Source organism: Stegostoma tigrinum, chromosome 1 (genome assembly GCF_030684315.1).
Source record: "Stegostoma tigrinum isolate sSteTig4 chromosome 1, sSteTig4.hap1, whole genome shotgun sequence".
NCBI classification, from domain to species: Eukaryota; Metazoa; Chordata; class Chondrichthyes; order Orectolobiformes; family Stegostomatidae; genus Stegostoma; species Stegostoma tigrinum.
Genome location: NC_081354.1, coordinates 75,559,809 through 75,582,963, shown reverse-complemented (window position 1 = coordinate 75,582,963; position 23,155 = coordinate 75,559,809). Strand labels below are relative to the sequence as shown.

The window sequence follows — 23,155 nt, the reverse complement described above, 5'->3', positions numbered from 1 at the left end:
GGTCAGATTAGAACAAGTCAGCATGGATTTAATAAGGGGAGGTCGTGCCTGACAAACCTGTTAGAATTCTTTGAAGAGGTAACAAGTAGGTTAGACCAGGGAAACCCAGTGGATGTTATCTGCCTAGACTTCCAAAAGGCCTTTGATAAGGTGCCTCACGGGAGGCTGCTGAGTAAGGTGAGGGCCCATGGTGCTCAAGGTGAGCTACTGACTTGCATTGAGGATTGGCTGTCTGACAGAAGGCAGAGAGTTGGGATAAAGGGCTCTTTTTTGGAATGGCAACCGGTGACAAGTGGTGTCCCGCAGGTGTCAGTGTTGGGGCCGCAGCTGTTCACCTTATATTAATGATCTGGATGAAGGGACTGGGGGCATTCTGGCGAAGTTTGCTGATGATACGAAGATAGGTGGATAAGCAGGTAGTACTGAGGAGGTGGAGAGGCTGCAGAAAGATTTAGACAGTTTGGGAGAGTGGTCCAGGAAATGGCTGATGAAATTCAACATGAGCAAATGTGAGGTTTTGCACTTTGGAAAAAAGAGTACATGCATGAACTATTTTCTAAACAGTGAGAAAATTCATAAAACTGAAGTACAAAGGGATCTGGGAGTGTTGGTCCAGGATTCTCTAAAGGTTAACTTGCAGGTAGAGTCCGTGATTAAGAAAACGAATGTAATGTTGTCGTTTATCTCAAGAGGGTTGAAATATAAAAGCAGTGATGTGCTTCTGAGACTTTATAAAGCACTAGTTAAGCCCCACTTAGAATACTGTGTCCAATTTTGGGCTAATGTATGGCTTAGAAGGGGTGGACGCTGGGAAGTTGTTTCCATTAGGCGGGGAGACGAGGACCCGTGGGCACAGCCTTAGAATTAGAGGGGGTAAATTTAAAACGGAAATGAGGAGACATTTCTTCAGCCAGATAGTGTTGGGTTTGTGAAATTCATTGCCACGGAGTGCAGTGGAGGCCAGGACATTAAATGTCTTCAAGGCAGAGATTGATATATTCTTGATCTCACAATGAATTAAGGGCTACGGGGAGAGTGCAGGGAAATGGAGTTGAAATGCCCATCAGCTATGATTAAATGGCAGAGTGGACTTGATGGGCCGAATGGCCTTACTTCCACTCCTATGTCTTATGGTCTTATGGTCATTCAAAGAGCAGGGGAATTGGTAGTAAATACCACATAATTTTTAATTATAGTTGCAATGCACAATCTCCGATATGTAAATTGTAATGACCCAATGATCTACTGATATCCTAAAACTACACATAAAATCCCTTAAGTCTGCATGTTGTCCAAGATGTTTTCAGGTTCTTTTCAGCTCAGTAGTGTATTGCCTGCTCCTTTCATGGTACCTGATGCTCTCTGCTCTGCAGAAAATATTGATCTATGGGTATCCATTTTCCAACTTCTGTCTCTGCTTCCTCCTACCTCCAATCTCCATTGTCTTCCACTTCCCATGAAATCTCAACATTGAGTATGCCTTTCTCTCCATGTTGCAATCCCCCATTCTTTCCAAAACCAATGGGACCAGTTCATAAAGCATATCACATCCATTAAAAAATACTGCTGTTCATGAGCAATGAGAGTATGCAGTGCCTTTTCCCCTTGCATCTGTGGCATTACACTCAGAAACTGTAAATTTAAATTGAAACCCTAGCAACTAACACTCCAAATAGGAATTGTTACATGGAAGGAAGTGAGGGGAAGGTATGAAAATATTTAACTGGGTGTAGAGCATTTTGAGATGTCCAGTTGTGCATGAAAGGTGCGACGTAAATGCAATTCTTTCTGTCTTTAAATCACTTCTGCATGAAGTTGGCAGATAAATCATCAATTTTGAGACACACCTATTGAAGCTGTGACGTCTTTGACCTTTAATCTGTGCTTTCATAAAAATAGGAACACTCAAACTTCTACCTGGTGGTACTGCACTTTAGAAGTCAAATGAATGTTTCTGTAACTTCAACAGAAACTGTGGGGAAACTGTCAGATATAGATTTTTTTTCAGTTCTGTCAGATCCTGTTGGAGTAAATTAAGAAATTGAGTGCATAAATAGAATTCCAAAAAACACCCAGCATTGCTGAATTAGATAAGATATGCAAAAACTTTTTAAAATTTGTATTTAGAAATAGGTGATGGGTATGAAACAGCTAAGAAAAAAATGGAAGAAAATATATAATCAACTCACAGAACATGAGCTTATAGGATGAAATGTTAAAATAAATGTAATATAAAAGTTCCAGTTAACTAGCAACTTCAAAATGTTCTTTTTGTTTCTGAACCAGGTAGTTCATTAGTTACTCTGATCATTCCAATATCACTTGGAATTTTTATGGCAAGGAAGTGGCCAAGGCAATCAAAACTCATTCTGAAGGTAAGTTAATATTTTTTCTTCTGACTGTATGGACACCCTCTCCACAGAAATATGGAACGGTCACTATTCATTGTATATTTATTATATCAATTCTTACACCAAAGATATGCAAAACTAAACACAAAATGAAACACATATTACTGTTTGAATTAACACTGTCAGCTTATCCAATTCTTTAAATAGTCATACTTCCGTGCTGCATTCATTGAAAAGTGTCTTTAAGTAAAAAGTGTTACTGGGCCATAGCACTGCAGCCCCATCGAAGAGGGACAACTGGTGATGGCTTAAGCACGCCTCAGGTGAGTGAAGCTTAAGGAGAGTCCTTCATAATAGCCTCAGTCAGCGTGGGTGCTAAATACTATTGGCGTCGCTCTGCATCGCAAACCAGTCATTCAGTCAACTGAACTAACTATATCCTTGCATTTGATGTTTTGCTGGTGATTTAGATCATGGAGTAGAGAGCTGCATATTCAAATTTTCTGGCATCACATGCTTGCCTTCATCGTTCAGTCCTTCGAGTATAGGATTTGGGAAATCATGTTGAAATTATACAGGACATTGGTGAGGCATCTTCTTGAGTACTGTTTACGGTTAATAGAAGGATATTATTAAGCTGGAGAGGGGTCGAAAGAGGTTTACCAGGGTGTTGTTGGGCATGGAAGGCTCTGAGTTATAAACTTGACAAAGTGTGGAGCCGGATGAACACAGCAGGCCAAGCAGCATCTCAGGAGCACAAAAAGCTTGGCCTGCTGTGTTCATCCAGCTCCACACTTTGTTATCTTGGATTCTCCAGCATCTGCAATTCCCATTATCACTGAGTTATAAAGATGGGCTGGATAGGCTGAGATGTTTTTCACTGGAGTGTAGGAGGTTGAGAGGTGGCCTTATAGAAATTTATAAAAGCATGAGGGGTATAGATAGGGTTGATGGTAGGCGTCTTTTCCCTGGGATGGGGGATTTCCAGACCGGGGGCACATTTTTAAAGTGAGAGGAGAGAGATTTTAAAAAAGACTTGAGGGGCGAATTTTTTACATGGAGGTTGGTTTGATTGCAGAATGAACTTTTTGAGGAAGTGGTGGATGTGGGTACAATTTAAATGTTTAAAAGACATTTTGCCAAGGAAATGAATAGGAAAGGTTTGGGAGAGATATGGGCCAGGATCTGGCAGGGTGGGACTAGTTTAGTTTGGGATTATATTCGGCATGGACTGGTTGGACTGAAGGGTTTGTTGCTATGTTGTATGACTCTATGACTCTATAACTAATGTAATGATTGAAATGGGAACAGAAAACTATGTAAGGGCAGTAATTAAGTGAGTAATGTAACTGTAGCAAGTTAAGTCCACAGCGGGGAAGTGAGCTTATTGACTTTTTACCTAGGGATGATAAATCCCAGTACTTTTCACATTATGAGAAACCAGGAACTATAGATGAGCACAAACTTTTAGGGATTCAATTACAAAAAATCAGTGCAAACTAGGAGACTGGTAGTAAAATCATCGAATGAAATATTAGTTTTTATTTTAGAGAGATTGAAGTGAAAAGGAATGGCTATGTTATTGCTATGCAAAGCTTGGGCTACAACTCTTTTAAACTGTTGCATTTAGTTCTGGGCATTGTACTTCTGGAAGGGTAATCTAATATTGAAGGACTGCATTGTAGATTTACCAGAATAATATTGGGGATACTAGAAGGTTTAAAATATGAGGACAAGTTGTCTGAACTGGGCTTCTTTCCTTTAGTATGGAAGAATGTGGTTGATTTAATTGTAGTGTTTAAGATGACTAAAAGATTTGATGGAGATAACATCTTATGACATTAGGGAAAAAAGAAGGGGCCAAACACAGGCAAATGGGAATAATTTAGTTTGGGAAACTTGGTCGGCATGGACATTTTTGACTGAAGGGCCTGTTTCCATGCCATATGACTCTATACCTCTATTTCCATGTTAGGTGTGTGCAGAACAAATCTGTCAGGATGCATTTCTTGACAAATCTGGAACACTTATGTTGTAGATAACTGTTCATCTTCACATTAAATGTTATGGACTTTTCGATCAGCCTCCATACCATTTTAACAATAATAATAATTCTTAATTACTGTGGAACATGATGTCTGTTATATCAATTCGCTTTTACAAATGTGGGATCTACTTCCTTCAGGTATTAGCTATTATTGCTGATTAAAAAAATCTTTGCTTTTATTTCTTTCTCTCTCTTGCAACCCTAATTTTCTTTTGTACCTATTTGTCATCTAATTAATTATTATAGAACATAGAACAGCACAGCACAGAACAGGCCCTTCAGCCCATGATGTTGTGCCGACCATTGATTCGCATGTATGCACCCTCAAATTTCTGTGACCATATGCATGTCCAGCAGTTTCTTAAATGACCCCAATGACCTTGCTTCCACAACTGCTGCTGGCAACGCATTCCATGCTCTCACAACTCTCTGTGTAAAGAACCCGCCTCTGACATCCCCTCTATACTTTCCTCCAACCAGCTTAAAACTATGACCCCTCGTGTTAGCCATTTCTGCCCTGGGAAATAGTCTCTGGCTATCAACTCTATCTATGCCTCTCATTATCTTTTATACCTCAATTAGGTCCCCTCTCCTCCTCCTTTTCTCCAATGAAAAAAGTCCGAGCTCAGTCAACCTCTCTTTCTAAGATAAGCCCTCCAGTCCAGGCTGCATCCTGGTAAACCTCGTCTGAACCCTCTCCAAAGCATCCACATCTTTCCTATAATAGGGCGACCAGAACTGGTCGCAGTATTCCAAGTGCGGTCTAACCAAAGTTTTATAGAGCTGCAACAACATCTCACGACTCTTAAACTCAATCCCCCTGTTAATGAAAGCCAAAACACCATATGCTTTCTTAACAACCCTGTCCACTTGGGTGGCCATTTTAAGGGATCTATGTATCTGCACACCAAGATCCCTCTGTTCCTCCACACTGCCAAGAATCCTATCCTTAATCCTGTACTCAGCTTTCAAATTCGACCTTCATATATAACATATATTTCCTAGCTCAGATTCTGAGCTACTCATTTAGTATTTTTCAAGCTGTTGGTTAATAGAATACGGTTATACTTGTCTTGTTCACACAGTCTCAGATCGCCTGTGGAGGAGAGTATGCCTAATAGATTTCTAATCCCTGTATGTTTGCATGCACAACCTCACAAAAAGTCTGTGATTCAGTACAAGTGGATCACAGCATAAATCGGAACCCATTGTTTGCCACGAGTATCAAATCTCAGCCTTCTATTTCTCAGACTGAGATTTTTAATGATTAAATTCTTTATTTCTCGCTGGAATTGTCTGTACACTTTTGAAGGTTCATTTTCTGATTGTTGAGTTGGATAATACTGATGTTATTCAGACCAGGAATAGAAAAGAATAGAGTTTATTTTATCTCATATTTTGAAAATTAGGCCAACCAATCTCTTACGCCTTTGAAAAAGATTGCGATTGATTGACAACCATATACCCAACTTGCTCCATCACCTATCTGTACTGAAACCAGATAAAGAATATGAGTTCCGTGATTGAGGCTGTTAATCTGCTCCAATCAGGGAACACAGGTTGGGCAGATACAAAGAGAATTGTCAGATAGAGAGCTGGCTCTTAGGGAGCTGGATCAGTGTCAAGGACTTTACATGTGTAAATAAAAGGTGAAATGGTGACAGGATACCAACATCTGTACAGTTGTTTCAATGGCAATGAGAGTAAAGCACACCTTTGAACTGCTTGCAACAGTTGTCTTTGAGTTGGGGTAAGCATTTCTGGCGTCATGCTGTTATTTGGGAAGCTTGACACATTACATCCTGCCATCAAAGACTGGGCTCAGTATGTGGAAAGAATGTTTTTATTTCTGGGCAAATGACACTGGGGCAGATGAAAAGCAGTGGGTAATTCTTCTGACAGCTCATGGACCCATAGCTTTGTCAATTATTAGGAGCCTAACTTACCCTGAGACACCAGATACTAAAACCTTTTTCAACTTTAATGGATTTAGCTAAGGAATATTAGAACCCAAGCCTCCTCTAATTCTGAGACTTCATTTTACTCTGCAGTTCAAGGAGCAAAGAGATCATGTCGGGTTTTTTGGTGAAGTTAAGACAATTGGCAGAGGAATATAATTTTGGTTTAACCCTAAATGAGATGCTGAGAGGCCATTTGTCGTGTGGGATTAATGATGTGACCATGCAAAAGTGCCTTCTAACCAAACTCCACTGGACTTCAGATAAGCACTACAATTGGTTTTGTCATTAGAAAATATGGCAAGTAGAGCTTATGAATTACAGGGTATTCCAAAGGAACCACCTTCACAGACCGACTGAGCTTGGAGGATATCACTTGAGCGAAGGAAATTGCATGTCCTCACTTATCCTGAACAGCGGGTGTCTAGGTCAGCCCACAGCAAAACCCCAAAACAAAGCCAGGCCACAGCCAAACAGTTAAGATTTTCTTGAGGATCCGGGCTGGCATGCCTTTGTAGTTGCTGCTGATCTGCGGACTTGAGGCAGCAAGAGTCCCACTCGACCTGAATCGAGCAAGTGAGCTCATACGCCAGTTATCCAAAAGAGTGCACAAACTGAAAAGTCCACCTGCAGCTGGTTTAGAACAACTAAATTGCTTATATAAGGAGAGCTCCATTATCCAGTAGTCTCATGGAAAGAGCAATCCAAATCTTAAAGAAACGACCTGGATACCAAGCTGTCCTGATTCCTATTTGGTTGTAGGACCACCCCTCACGCAATTACAGGAATAGCTTCAGCAGAGTTGCTACTGGGGAGAAGGCTCCGCACCAGGTCAAACCTGATTTTTTCCAGACCTGGTGTGGGGAGGATGGTTAAACAGCATCAGGAATGCCACTGCCAGACACAAGATTTCGCAACATGAGAGAGACAATTTGCTTCGGGGATGAAGTTTAGTGTCGAGTCCACGGGAATGGCCCTGCATGTGTAAGAGGCATGGTCAATGTGAGGTCAGGTCCAGTGACATAACGTTTGGGTAGTTGTAACAGTTCTGAGCCAGCAAGCAGACCATATGAAAGCTGCAAACTGGCAAATAGGTTAGGTTATTTTATTTATTTGCCGTTAACCTGGTCAAATCAGGGAGCCCTGGCTTGTAGATGAAACATTTGCTGATGACACGAAAGTTAGTGGAGCTGTGGATAGCGTGGAGGGCTGTTGTAGGTTGCAATGGGGCATTGGCAGGATGCAGAGATGGGCAAAGAAGCGGCAGATGGAATTCAACCCAGTAAAGTGTGAAGTGATTCATTTTGGAAGGTCGAATTTGAATGCAGAATACAGGGTTAATGGCAGGATTCTTGGCAGTGTGGAGGAACAGAGGGATCTTGGGTTCCACATCCATAGATCCCTCAAAGTTGCCACCCAAGTTGATAGAATTATAAAGAAGGTGTATGGTGTGTTGGCTTTAATTGGCAGGGGGATTGAGTTTAAGAGCTGCGAGGTTATGCTGCAGCTCCATAAAACCCTGGCTACAGCACATTTGGAATATTGTGTTCAGTTCTTGTCACCTCAATATAGGAAGGATGTGGAAGCTTTAGAAAGAGCGCAGAGGTGATTTACCAGGATGCTGCCTGGACTGCAGGGCAGGCTTTATGAGGAAAGATTGAGGGAGGTAGGGCTTTTTTCATTGGAGTGAGGAAGGATGAGAGGTGACTTGATAGAGGTATACAAGATGATGTGGGGCACAGATAGAATGGATAGCCAGAGACTTTTCCCCAGGGCAGAAATGACTATTATGAGGGGACATAATTTTCAGGTGACTGGAGGAAGGTATAGGAGAGATGTCAGAGGTAGGTTCTTCACACAGACAGTGGTGGGAGTGTGGAATGAGCTGCCAGTAGTGGCAGTGGAGTCAGATACTTTAGAGACTTTTAAGTGACTCTTGGATAGGCACATGGAGGATAGTTTAATTTAGGGTATGCAGGATAGTTTGATCTTAGTAGAAAAATAGGTCGGCACAACATCGTGGGCCAAAGGGCCCACACTGTGCTGTACTGTTCTATGTTTTATGTTCTGCGTTCTAGGAGTGACCAAAGTGTCAGACATCCTGTCACTCTAAGAGCTGGCTCTGAGGGAATTGTGTCAGTGTCAAGGACTTTCCATGTCTAAATAAAGGATGACTTGGTGATGGGATACCAGCCTCTGTGGAGTTATATCAATATCAATCTCAGGTTTAAACTTAACAATAGACCCTGGCCTCAACTGCAATTTGCAGAAGAAAGTTCCAATATTGTTTCTTGAGATATTTCTTAACTGCATTGCTGATTTTTAATTATTGACCCAACTGACAGATTCCCGAACAGATTTTTTCTATCTCCATGATTGGTTGCCCTCTGACCTTAACCTTTAATCAAATAATGTCTTAATCTACTCCATTTTGGGAAATGTAATCTAGTTTTAAAAAATTCTTCTCAAAATCTAACCTTGGACTCCAGATATCACTCTAGTAAATCTTTGCTGCACAACACTTTTCCTGAAGTATTACACCGAGAATTGCGTACTGAGAAGATAGAGAAACAAAGGGAATGCATGTTCACAGAAGCCCTAAAGGTAATAGATGGTTAGATAAGGTAATTACCAAGGGAAACAACGATGCGTAAATAACTGGAGAGGAAAACATGAGAAGCATCTGGCTTGTTTCCAATCTCCCTGCCCTCTCTGTGAACTCTTAGGTTTAGGGTTTCAGTTTGATTTCTTAAAACCAATTCAATTGCTTGATAAAAAAGTATGGATCTGGATGAACACAGCAGGCCAAGCAGCATCTCAGGAGCATGAAAGCTGATGTTTTGCACCGAGACCCTTCATCAGAAAAGGGGGATGGGGAGAGGATTCTGAAATAAATAGGGAGAGAGGGGGAGGCGGACTGAAGATGGATAGAGAAGAAGCTAGGTGGAGTTGAGAGTATGCGTGGGGAGGTAGGGAGGGGATAGGTCAGTCCAGGGAGGACGGACAGGCCAAGGATGTAGGCTGAGGTTAGTAGGTAGAAAATAGGGGCGCGGCTTGAGGTGGGAGGAGGGGATAGGTGAGGGGAAGAACAGGTTAGGGAGGTGGGGACGAGCTGGGCTGGTTTTGGGATGCAGTAGGGGAGGGGAAGAACTGGGCTGGTTTTGGGATGCAGTAGGGTGAGGGGAGATTTTGAAGCTGGTGAAATCCACATTGATACCATTGGGCTGCAGGGTTCCCAAGCGGAATATGAGTTGCTGTTCCTGCAACCTTCGGGTGGCATCATTATGGCACTGCAGGAGGCCCAGGATGGACATGTCATCTAAGGAATGGGAGGGGGAGTTAAAATGGTTCGCGACTGGGAGGTGTAGTTGTTTATTGCGAACCGAGCGGAGGTGTTCTGCAAAGCGGCCCCCATGCCTCTGCTTGGTTTCCGCAATGTAGAGGAAGCCACACCGTGTACAGCGGATGCAGTATACCACATTGGCGGATGTGCAGGTGAACATCTGCTTGATGTGGAAAGTCATCCTGGGGCCTGGGACGTGGGCGAGGGAGGAGGTGTGGGGGCAAGTGTAGCACTTCCTGCGGTTTCAGGGGAAAGTGCCAGGTGTGGTGGGGTTGGAGGGGAGTGTGGAGTGGACAAGGGAGTCACAGAGAGAGTGGTCTCTCCGGAAGGCAGACAAGAGTGGGGATGGAAAAATGTCTAGGGTGGTGGGGTCAGATTGTAGATGGCAGAAGTGTCGGAGGATGATGCGTTGCATCCGGAGGTTGGTGGGGTGGTATGTGAGGACTGGGGGATTCTCTTTTGGCGGTTATTGCGGGGGCGGGGTGTGAGGGATGTGTTGTGGGAAATGCGGGAGACACGGTTGAGGGCGTTCTTGACCACTGTGGGGGTGGGGAGGGGTTGTGGTCTTTGAAGAATGAGGACATCTGGGATGTACGGGAGTGGAATGCCTCATCCTGGGAGCAGATGCGGTGGAGGCGAAGGATTTGGGAATAGGAGATGGAATTTTTGCAGGAAGGTGGGCGGGAGGAGGTGTATTCCAGGTAGCTGAAGGAGTCGGTGGGCTTGACGTTCTTAATGTTCACTTCTTGCCGGTCTGCTCACTTCTTTTGCCACCTTTGCCTTTAAACAGAGGAGCAATGTTCTGATCTGCAATATCAGGAATGCGTTCAAAACCATCCATTAACTCCTCACAGATGTGAACGCATTTTATTCGATAGAAACATTTTGATGTGTGAGTGTGCTCAGATTCTCCGAGGCAATCTGTGTCCTCCTGCAAAGTGTACACATGTGAAATCTGAAGGACAGAGTGGATAGAAAATGGTTGGGATATTTTAATAATATGTAATCCTGGGAGAAGGTCTGTGGCTTAACATCAAAAGTGCTCTTTTTGAAAGGATATTGATTGATTAGTTGACGAAGCAACTAGCCTTGTGGCAAGAAGAAATAATTTTACATTTAAATCAACATATTAACCTATTCATTGGTACTTCTCCCTGATTAGCGTATTGCTTTAATTTAGATCTATTACTACATGTTTTTTATTCATAGTTACAGGAATCTGCCCTTATTTTATAAAGACTTCTTTTATTATATCTTGACTGCGCTTTCTACCTCTACTACCTTATCCTGTTTTTTCTGCAGTCTGTTCATTCGATATACCCTTCCCTATGGAGAGTTAATGACTGGAAACATATTGCATCCAGATCTCAATCCTTTCTGCCTGCAGACATTTACAAAGATTTTTCAATGTGCCTTGTGTCATTTCTGTCCGTGCAGGGAAGTATTCAGCTCTGCTCAATGTTTCCCATGTGCATTAAAGCACAGGCTCAAACCTCTTTCCCTGTATCTCTCTCTCATCTGTAGCATGCATTGCAAATTGTGCTCCCCTTAATGTAGTCACTTGAATAACAACCGATGCTTTGTTTCTCGACAGATTGGAACTGGATTGGGGGCATTTATACTGATTGTCTCAACAGTAGCAATTACACTGCTGTACAACAGCAAGTGGAGTGCAGATTCAACATTGTTAATTATTGGAATACTCAACCCATTGCTTGGGTACACAGTTGGTTTCATTTTGGCTATGGCTGTACGACAATCATGGGCGAGGTAAATTGCAGACCAGCTTTATCTTTTGCTACTCTGCTACTCTGTCCGCATGCTGCAGACGTATATTAGGTTATTGTATGTGCTTTCCCACTGCTGTTTTGGTGTTGTTTCAAATTCCCTTAAGTACATTATGCTATATGAGGCAAATGAATTACAGCTATCTTTATACTTCTTCCAAGAGTGTGTGCAATGCAGATTATTTTGTGGTTATTGCTGATGCCTAATTTCTTGAGAAAATCCAATGTTTATTGCACAGCTGTTTTTACAATGGCGCTAGGTAGGGAATATCTGGATTTTGATACTCAGTAGCTATGTTTGCTTGTTGACATCTATGGTGTATGTTTTAGATCTCAACAGATGGACCTTGATGTTCTCCACCCAGAAAATATTCTGTGCTTTTGCCATCCTTAGTGCCTCCTCCAATTAGTTTATGACATGGAGAAGTACTGATTCATCTGCTGAGAGGGGATGATAGAAGGTGAAGTGATACCAAGAGACTACAAGGATTCTAAAGGAAATTCATCCCAATTTTATGCTAATTTGCTGTCACCTTCGTTGTATCTTTCCTGGTGACTGGATAGAACATATGCAGGGATGGTGTGGTGGTGGCTGTGATACTAGTTGTAATGTATGATTCGGTGAGGATGTCAAAGTCCCCAGACAACACTGCAGAATCAGCAGGATTGGGTTTGTTATTATTGTTTCCAATACATATGTCAATGCTGGCTGGTCCATCCAGTCTTATTCCTTTTCCTAGATTTTGAAATGATTTGATACAGCTCAGTAGCTTGCATAGGACAGATAAGGGCCAAACACATTGCTATGGGTCTGGAGTCACATATAGGCCAGACCAGGTAAGAACAGCACAGTCCTTTCCTCAGAAGATGCTGGTAAACTAGTTTTTTAAATGACAATTGGCAGTAGCTTTATGGTTGCATTTAGACTAGCATTGTAATTCCAGATTTAGTCACTGAATTCTAATTTCAACATTTCCTAGATCATAGAATCCCTACACTGTGGAAACAGGCCCTTTGGCCCAACAAGTCCACACCATCCCTCAAAGCGTCCCATCCAGACACATCTCCCTATAACCCACCTAATCTACACATCCCTGAACACTACGGGCCATTTAGCATGGCCAATCCACCTAACCTGCACATCTTTGGATTATGGGAGGAAACCAGAGCTCCCAGAGGAAACCCACACAGACACAGGGAGAATGTGCAAACTCCACACAGACAGTCACCTGGGGATGGAATCGAACACGGGTGCCTAACACTGTGAGGCAGGAATGCTAACCGCTAAGCCTCCGTGCCACCCATAACCAAGCCACCATGCCGCCAATTTGCCTGATTTAAACGCATGTTGTCAGAATATTATCCTTGGGCTGTGCAATATTAAACCTGTGATTCTTATACTAATTACCCAAAATCTACACTCTCTCCAGTTACCAACTCTTCTGCCACTGAACAGCCTTCCTAAAGAGCGGTATGCAGCATTAGTGCAATATTTCAGTTAGGGCCAGGCCAATGAAAAGCTTTGTTTTGCAAGCTGTGGTACTGTTCATAAAGCTTGGGGTCAATAAACTCTGATCTTTTCAAATTATCCTGCCGCCTTGAAAGAATTAAAGGGTAGCACTTCCACTTTCTGAAAAGAGAAGACAAACAGCAGCAATTTGCCTAATATTAGGTAAAAATTGGGATGAATTTCCTTTAGAATCCTTGTAGTCTCTTGGTATCACTTCACCTACTATCATCCCCTCTCAGCAGATGAATCAGTACTTCTCCATGTCATAAACTAATTGGAGGAGGCACTAAGGATGGCAAAAGCACAGAATATTTTCTGGGTGGAGAACATCAAGGTCCATCACCAAGAGTAGCTTGGTACCACCACTGAGCTGATCAAGTTATAAAACAATTACTGCTAGGCTGGGACTGCAGCAGGTGGTAAGGAAGCAACAAGAGGGAAAAATCCATTGCAGTTGCATCCATCCCGTACATTATTGGCAGGAGTGACCACCGTACTGTCCCTATGGAACCAAAGTCCTGTGTTCATGCTGAGGACACTTTCCATTGTGTTGTGCAGCACTGCTGCAGTGCTGAAATGGGATAAATTTTGGATCAAACTATCAACTTAAAATGGTGCAGCCATGAAACATTGTGGGCCATAAACAGTAGTGGATTCAACCATAGTCTGTGGCCTCATGGCTCAGCAGATCACCTGCTCTATTGGTACCATTGAACTGGAGATCAGCCCTGTGTCTATGAGGAGCAGAAAGACATCCCAGGCAAATACACCAACATTTCATGGTGATGGTGCCAATGGGTCAGGGCATTTCCAGGGTTTGTGATGGAAGTGTCTGGGATGTTGTCAATAAGACATGATTCTTTGAGATGACTAATCAATGTTGTTGCTTGACTAGCCTTCTGATTTAATATGTTGCAAATTATTCATAATATTTTACAAGAAAATAAGATTATTGGTACAAAATATATTTGATTAATGGATAATAAAGATAATATTTCTATGCAAAAATCAACTGTTATCAGTTATTTCGTAAATGTACTGTGTAAACATGAATTGCAGTTTCATGTTGAAGGTAGCTTAATCATATATTCAATCCATGATAACACCTGCAATGCCCATGGGGAATCACAAATTAAATTGTCCATGGAGCTTGTTGAATATGAAATCCCCCAGTAACAGGCCTGCCCAGGGGGAACTCATCACCTGGACCTTTTGTCCGCTTGTGGTGCTGTGGTGGTATCATTATCCCTGAACCGGGAGGCCCAGATTCAAGCCTCACCTACTCTCAAGGTGTGTAATAACACATTTGAACAGATTAGAAAAATAGGTTAATTAAAAAAAAACACACCCCAGTGTAATTACACGTGGTGGATAGTAGTTATGAAAAAGAAACAAATAAAAAGATGTCATGATGAGTTTTGTGGTGGGAAGGTCACTCAGTTGTATGTGATAATACTTTTGGATAGAAGATAAAAGGGGAGAAAAGAAAATAAAACAGAGCAAGTGATGTCTGTCCCAGCTTGTAACTAGTTAATGTATGCCACGAATTGTGGCTCTGCTTTGGTGATTAACAATAAATGAATTTTCCTGCCTAAATAGGCTTCCTGACTTATTAAACAATCATTATTCTAATTCTATTGTTTTCTCTCACAGTTGTCGAACAATAGCATTAGAAACAGGAGCACAAAATGGGCATCTGTGTACAACAATCCTAATGATATCCTTCTCAATGGAAGAACTCTCCTCCATGTTTGCATACCCTTTCATTTATATTTGCTTTCAAATCTTTCATGGATTAATGTTTGTAACAGGTAGGTGCCCCTGTGAAATGAAAGGCAAGGCTGTTCAGTTTGCTTCACTGTCCCTACCTTTGTGGGGTCAATTACATTTCCTGATCAAAAGGAATGCTACTTCTGTAGGGAGGGGTGCGAGAGGTTGCTGGTGAAAATTGGCCGAGTACTATAAGCTGTGTAACTGACAGGGCAGATGTCTTCCTCCAATTTCCAGTGAAATTGAAACTTCTTTCATAACATGATTGTTCCCTAACCAAGCAGGTTTTTTGCTCAAATATTTACAGTGTTGGGGTGAAACATGACTGGGTCAAAAGGCGCCCAAGTCAGAATTGTTTATAATCCATATTAATAGCTTAGATTGAAAAGGCCAAAACAGCATATAGTACTCAGGTGATGTATTGCTAAAACCATGTTTAGTTGCAGCAAATTGTCCTTACTTTTGTTTCATAATCCCCACACAAAAATAGTGAACCTGCAAGTTGCTATTCCAGTTGCTTCCTGTTTCCTGAACAAGGACACTCAAATCCATATAAACATCAACATTTAGTGGGTGTCAAAAAAATTCAGTTTTTCTATTTTTCCTATATAGGGAATGATCTCACGCTTTCCCACGTTATACTCCAACCATTTACTTCTGTGCTCACCTGTGAAAACAGTCACAAATTCTGAAGAAAACTTACACTGGACTCAAAATATTTCCTCACTCCACAGGTGCTGCCAGACCTGCTGAGTTTCTCCAGAACTTTGTGTTTTGTTTAAGATTTTCACCATCTGCAATATTTTATTTTGACAAAAAATATTTACTTGCAACTTCTGCCATTTCCTTTATCCCCGTAAAATTTTCTGTTGTCTCAACCTCGAAAGACCGATGTTTATCTTTGCTACTTTCCTCAGTTTTTCCATACCTGTAGGAGCTTTTCCAATCTGTTTTTAAAGTTTTTGTTAGCTTTTCTCATATTCATGTGCTCTCTTTCTGTTTTTAAAGGCATTGTCTTTGCCATCCTTGCTGATATACTATCTCAAGCCTCAGGCTTATGACTATTCTTGGCGATATTATCACCACCTCTTTCTTTAGTCCAACACTATCCATAACATCTGCTGCCTTGGATTATGGGTCATTTTGCCCTCCAGGAGAGAAGCCAGCATGACAGGAATTGTGCCCCATCCTGTTTGGTTGATGTTCCAAGCACAATTGAATAGTAAGATGTGTGGGAAAAAACAGTGAAACAAAATTATGAGGCTTGCAGTAATGCGAAGCAGATGGTAATGAGCTGAAACAATGGGTGTTGGGTGTGGGATATGCTTAATAGAGATGGTCTATGGGTAAGTGACAAGAGAGTAGCAGCACTATGAGGATTAGAACATAGAACAACATAGTGCAGAACAGACCCTTCGGCCCTCGATGTTGTGCCGACCTGTGAACTAATCTAAGCCCATCCCCCTACACTATCCCATCATCATCATGTGGCTGAATTAACTACATTGGCAGGCAGGGCATTCCACGCCCTTACCACTCTCTGAGTAAAGAATCTGCCTCTGACATCTGTCCTAAATCTATCACCCCTCAATTTGTAGCTATGCCCCCTCATACAAGCTGATATCATCATCCTCGGAAAAAGACTCCCACTGTCCACCCTATCTAATCCTCTGGTCATCTTGTATGTCTCTATTAAATCCCCTCTTAGCCTTCTTCTCTCCAATGAGAACAGACCTAAGTCCCTCAGCCTTTCCTCATAAGATCTTCGCTCCAGACCAGGCAACATCCTGGTAAATCTCCTCTGCACCTTTTCCAATGCTTCCACATCCTTCCTGTAATGGGGCAACCAGAACTGCACGCAATGTTCCAAGTGAGGCCGCACTAGTGTTTTGTACAGTTGCAGCATGACATCACGGCTCCAGCACTCGATCCCTCTACCAATAAAATCTAACACACCGTAAGCCTTCTTAACAGTACTATCAACCTGGGTGGCAACTTTCAGGGATCTATGTACATGGACACCAAGATCCCTCTGCACATCCACTCTACCAAGAATCGTTCCATTGACCCAGTATTCTGCCTTCCTATTATTCTTCCCAAAGTGAATCACCTCACATTTACCTGCATTGAACTCCATTTGCCACCTTTCAGCCCAATTCTGCAGTTTATCCAAGTCTCCCTGCAACCTGCAACATTCTTCCACACTGTCCACCACTCCACCGACTTTAGTGTCATCTGCAAACTTACTAACCCATCTACCTATGCCTGCATCCCAGTCATTTATAAAAATGACAAACAGCATTGGTCCCAAAACAGATCCTTGAGGCACACCACTAGTAACCGGACTCCAGGCTGAATATTTTCCATCAACCACCACTCGTTGCCTTTTTACAGAAAGCCCGTTTCTAATCCACACTGCTAAATCTCCCTCAATCCCATGCCTCCGCATTTTCTCCAATAGCCTACCATGTGGATTATTTATGAACAACTTGGGTAATGGCATAGAAGGTCATATATCCAGATTAATTGATGACACACAAAGTGAGGCAGCATTGTAGTTCGAGATAACAGGAACTGCAGATGCTGGAGAATCTGAGATAACAAGGTGTAGATAACAAAGTGTGGAGCTGGATGAGCAGAGCAGGCCTAGCAGCATCTCAGGAGCACAAAAGCTGACGTTTCAGGCCTAGACCCTGTAGAGCTGGATGAGCACAGCAGACAAAGCTTTCCTGCTCCTAAGATGCTGCTTGGCCTGCTGTGTTCATCCACCTCTACAGCATTGTAGTTAGTGTAGGTGATAACATAAAATTAGGAAGCGATATTGCTTGACTAGGTGAATGGGCAAAACTGTGACAGTTGAAGTGACATGTAAGCAAGTGTAAGGTTACCATAAAAGGATAGATCAAGGTATTTTCTGGCTGGAATGAATTTATATACAGTGCATGTCTAAAGAAACTTGAGGATTCAGCTGCACAGATCTTTAAAGTGCCATGAACAGTTGAAATAAATGATCAATAAAACTAATGAAATTTTGGTCTTTGTATCTAGAGGACAGGAGTACAAGGATGTAGACGTTATGTTACAGTTAATGCAAAGCCTTGGTTAGACCTGACTTGGAGTACTGTAAGTAGATCTGAGAGAGAGTACAACGTAGGCTTACAAGTATGATACCTGATTTCAGGGGTTAAGTTATGAGGAGAGATTATACAAATTAGGCATGTTTTCTCTTTAGAATTTAGCAAGTTAAAAGGTAATCTGATTGAAGTTTCCAAGATATTAACAGGAAAAGACAAGTGTAGATAAAGATGAACAATTTCCACTGATTGGGGGATTCTAGACTTTGGCACATAGTCTGAGATTTAGGATCAGACCGTTCAGCAGAGATATTAGGATGCATTTCTACATACAAAGACAATACTAGATCATTTTGTTAGTGTTATATCTGAGAAAGATTCTTTTTGTTAAGCAAGGCATTAAGGAATATGGCCATGGTCTATGTAGTAAGGCTACAGTTTAGCCTCATTGAATGGCAGCCCAGGCTCAAGGGGCTGAATGGCCTACTCCTGTACCTATGTTCTTTGTTTCCTATGTTAGTTGTTCATTGGTCCGGACATGGCATGTAAAAATAAATTTGCTAACCCCTTAACCACTCATATGAGGTCAATGAACTTTTTATGGTGCTAATCCAGATTCTCAAAGCTAGGTGACTGGCATTGATGATGATGACCATCTGTTCCCAATGCTCTATGGAATGTCTGGCTGGAGATCTTTGTGCTGTCTAAGAGTTTAGGGTCTCTCTCCTTATGTGAACATCCAGCGCCAAAACCTCCAGTGTAGAATCAGGGGAATCAAATCATACCATTTGGCCTGTTGCAGCATTTTCACTTTTTCTGCTTACACACTCCCTTTTAACCGTTCCAGCAGTGATACAGTGAGCTAACATACATCTCCACTATAAGAGGAGTGGATTAAAGTCAAGCACTGCCAGTCTCACACAAACAAAGTCAACCTGCTGAGGTGAGCAGCAACAGAATAGCAAATATGACACTGGGCTGCACCGGACTGTAATAACAATTGTCAGACTACATGAAGTTTGCATATTGTCTGTGTGGCTATGAATAGACATGGGTTAATCACATGTAGAAATTTCCAGGCTTGTTTTCTGGCCTTCATCCAATTTTTCTTCCAAAGTGTTTTGAGGGGAGTAACAGTTTCAAAATGGGCCTAGTGGAACAGCTGGTTCTGCTCATGACAATTTTCTCTTTGATTTCAATGAGTACTTTGACTTCATGGAGCCAATTTGCAAAGGCTGCTAGATATATGTTACAATTGATAACTGAAAATCATTTGTAGTGTGTTGTCTTTGCTCACAATATCATGTTTGCTTTTTGTTACAATCAGCCTACCAGATGTACAAAAGATTTAAAAGAGGCCCCACTGAAACAATGGATTCAACACAGTCGACGATAAGAGGCAAGGAGATTAACGACATCCAAAGCAGGGAGGGCAATGCTCCAACTGAGTGCGCCATTTCTGAAATGACTGAGTCAATTTAACAACAGATCTGAACTCTTCAGAAATCAACAGATCAGACAGAATGATTAGATTCTATAGGTGTGAGGTTGGAAAAGCACAGCAGGCCAGACAGCATCTCAGGAGCAGTTAAGTCAACGTTTCAGGCCAAAACCCTTTGTCAGGGCTGGGAGTGGGGAGGGAAGCCCAGAAATAAATAGTTGGAGAGTGTTGGTGCGGATTTTGTCTTAGAAGCTTACAGCCCAATGGCCTTAACATTGATTTCAACAGCTTCAAAATCCCTCCATCCCCAGCCTTATTCCATGTTCAGCCCTCCTACTCCTGACCTGACCTAACCTGCCCATCTTCCTGCTCACCTATCTGCTCTAACCTTCCCACTGACCTAACACAATAACTCCCTACTGGCATCCACCTATCACCATCTCTCCTACCTTTCCTCCCCCATCCAATTCCCTTCCTCTATTTATGTCCGGGCTGCCCTCCTCCTCCCCAGTCCTGATGAAGGGTTTTGGCCTGAAATGTTGACTTCTCTGCTCCTCACATGCTGTCTGACCTGCCGTGCTTTTCCTGCCTCACACCCATAGACTCTGGCTTCCAGCATCTGCATTCCTTTTGTCTCCAAGAATGAATAGATTTCCTCCTGACGTGCTTGCTATCTTCTCAGTATTTTATAATTTCTGATATATTCTGATTTTCATGTTACTTTTTCCCAACTTTGCTGCCGTGGAACACCAGAACACTTTCCCTAAAATCTGTTCTGCAATAAAATTTAGAAAAATGGACCTTCAGACATTCATTTACTTCAACTCATGTGCATCAATGGCAGCATTAGGTAAAAACAATCAACATTTCAGCAAAGCAATATTGAGGAATAGATGAATTAAGATGACTTTTGTTAAAGTAGTCGAGAAAGAAATTTGATCAAAGCACATTGAGAGTTTTTATATTAACATTGTTGACAGCCCACATTCCCCTAGGATGTTGTGGTTTGCGATATGTGTAACATCTGGCTTAGTTTAACAAGAATCTCCACTTGGATACTACACAGAGGAAATATGAACATCTATTACATGATGGAAATATTGTGAAATGTTTGGTGGTGGTGTCAAGGGTTTCACTGCTAGCTGGATTGGAGACAGGAGCCTCATATTGACTCTTTCAGAGTTTCCCATTCTGCTAAATGCCCCTTGGGTTCTTAATAAGCCTTTAGTGGTCCAACACTCAAATCATGGACCCCAGGAGTGAAAATGCTGCCGACCATTGCAGTCAGCCTATCGGAAGCCAGCATGGGGAGGGGAAGGTTCTCAGCAGGGATTCCCCTTCCCAATACTGGCTCCCTCAATCAGGCACTGAGTTCCTTTGAATGTGGGACAATACCTGGCCTAGTAACCCACAAGCAACTTTACATTAGTTTCCTTGGGAAGTCCCCACACGGAGAGTCCTTGCCCACTTGTTAATGAATATCAGCAATGGTGACATTTATTCCACACTTAACTGTCTCAATTAGTGGCAGGACTAGAGGGGTGCCCATGGGTCTGCCCATCATTAACATGATGGACAGAGGCGGGAAGGCACTGTTGGACGTGAAGAGCTGATAATTACCCAATTGGTTGATGGCTCTCAGAAATGGGACCCACTGACTCAGGGTGGTGACCACTGCCCAAACAATGTTAAATTTACTTGTGACTGCTGGACATTCTGGCTGAGGATGGGACCCCTGTTTCCACATTAAATTCCAGCCAGTTATTTGTAGCTAGATAAAAATCTGTTCCAGGTGTAAATCTGGAAATACGTAGAGTTGTGGTTTGTAGTAACTTTGAAAAAAAAACATACTTGCATTTTGGGTTGGCGGTATTGGTCTGCTCATTTGGCTGAATGGTTGCTTTGAAATGTAAAGTCACACCAAAAGCATGGGTTTGAGTCCTACACCAGCTGAGGCTACCATGAAAGATTCTCTTTCTCAACATTTTGCCTGGCTCTCGGGTTAAACCACGATCAGTTATCTTTCTCTAATGACAGAGCAGCCCTATGGTCTGGTAAGACTCTGGTAACCTAATCTTTACCTTTTGGGTAGCTCATTTCAAGTTCAGGTTGGAAATAAGTGACAACTTCATAACATTACATTTTGGTTAGTCTCACACAAGTGGTGTACACATGACATAATACATGACAAAAAGATTTAACTAATTTGCTTAAGCCTAAGAATGAACTAATTGAAGATGATAAAAATGAACAAGATTCAGAAACCGGCATTTACATTTCTGCCACCACCAGACACATATTCCCCTCCCCTTCCTTGTCCACCTTCCAGAGGGGACCATTCCCTCCAGGACACGCTGGTCCACACTTCCTTCACCCCCAGCACTACCCCCCCAACCCCACCACCACCCTGCTCCACAGGCCCACAGCACCTTCCCCTGTAACCAGCGAAGGTGTAACACCTGCCTATTTACCTCCTCCCTCCCCCGTATCCAAGGGTCCAAACATGCCTTTCAGGTGAAGCATCACTTCACAGGCACTTCCCAGAATCTAGTCCAATATATTCGCTGCTCACAATGTGGTCTCCTCTACATTGGGGAAATGAAGCATAGACATCTAACTTCTGCTCACAAAAAAAGACCTGAAATACTTGTTACCTACCACTTTAACGCACTGTCCTGTTCCCTGACCAACATCTCCGTCTCAGGCTTGCTGCAGTGTTCCAGCGAAGCTCAACGCAAACTGGAAGAACAACACCTCATTTTCTATTTGGGGACCCCGCAGTCCCCTGGGCTCAATGCCGAGTTCAATAATTTTTGGGCCTAAACTCTCCCATTCCCAGTTCCCCACCCCACTCACCAGGCCTTGTTAACACATATTCTGCCATTACACATCCCCTGTTGTTGTCACTAACAGTCCCCATAAACAACTATTCACCCTCCCAGCCTGATCGTTAGCAACTCCTTTGTCTGTCCGACTGCCTTTCTCTCTCTTTAGGCTCTATCCTTGCGTTTAGTCCCGACCCCAACCCCTCCCTATTTTCTGCATATAAACTGACATTTTCCCAGCCACCATCAGTTCTGAGGAAGGGTCACTGAGCCTGAAACATTAACTCTGATTCTTTCCTTCACAGATGCTGCCAGGCTTGCTGAGTTTTCCAGCAACTTTGTTTTTTGACCTGATTTACAGCATCTGCTGTAAAAATCTTTTGGTTTACATTTATATTTATTTCCTCATCCCTAGGAGGTGTCAGTTAACATTTTGTAGTCATGTTTATCCAATGATATATTAATAGCATTTTCATTGACCCCCAAGTACAACCATGCTATTTTTCTGTTACTGTGAGTACAATAACGTTTAATATAAAACTAACAATAGGCCCAGTTTAAGCAAACCATTCTGTGAAATGAGAATTGTTTATACCTGCTAGGTTTCTTTTAATATGCCAAATGTTTATATGCAATATGTGATTTTACAAAAATAACAATGCAATAAATATTTACTTTAATTAATAATTTTGATTTTAATCATATCACCACTGGAAGCTGTACCTCCAACTCCTGGTGCAGAGTTCTGGAATTAGGGCGATTAACATCAATGCCCGGTGATTTAGTAACAGCATTTTTATTTCAAAGCTCCTTGGTTCATATATCTTGACTTTATAACCAAATCTGTGAAAGCACTGAAGAGTAAGTTCATTGGTGTAAACCACAGTGAGGTAATGTGTTTAATGTACCACTCTTTGATATTGATTTTTCCTTCAGACAGTGACTGAAGTTTTCTTCATTCATGCATGGTGTTGCATTATTCGGGATAAATGTGTGTGAATTTTTCCAAGTTTCTATCAATTTCATTTTTTTGTTATCTTTTCTTCCTT

General features: G+C 42.1%; 1 protein-coding gene across 1 annotated transcript in view; it reads left to right on the top strand.

The window, feature by feature from the left end:
• Window positions 1–19,394, top strand: part of LOC125457647 (sodium-dependent organic anion transporter-like) — a 62,154-nt gene extending 42,760 nt beyond the window's left edge. Inside the window, exons 3-6 of the mRNA XM_048542179.1 lie at window positions 2,287–2,375; window positions 11,294–11,469; window positions 14,650–14,807; window positions 19,168–19,394. Coding sequence (XP_048398136.1) covers window positions 2,287–2,375; window positions 11,294–11,469; window positions 14,650–14,807; window positions 19,168–19,322 — 578 coding nt within the window. The 3' untranslated portion in view covers window positions 19,323–19,394. The remainder of the gene's footprint in view (window positions 1–2,286; window positions 2,376–11,293; window positions 11,470–14,649; window positions 14,808–19,167) is intronic.
• The last annotated feature ends 3,761 nt before the right edge of the window (window positions 19,395–23,155 follow it).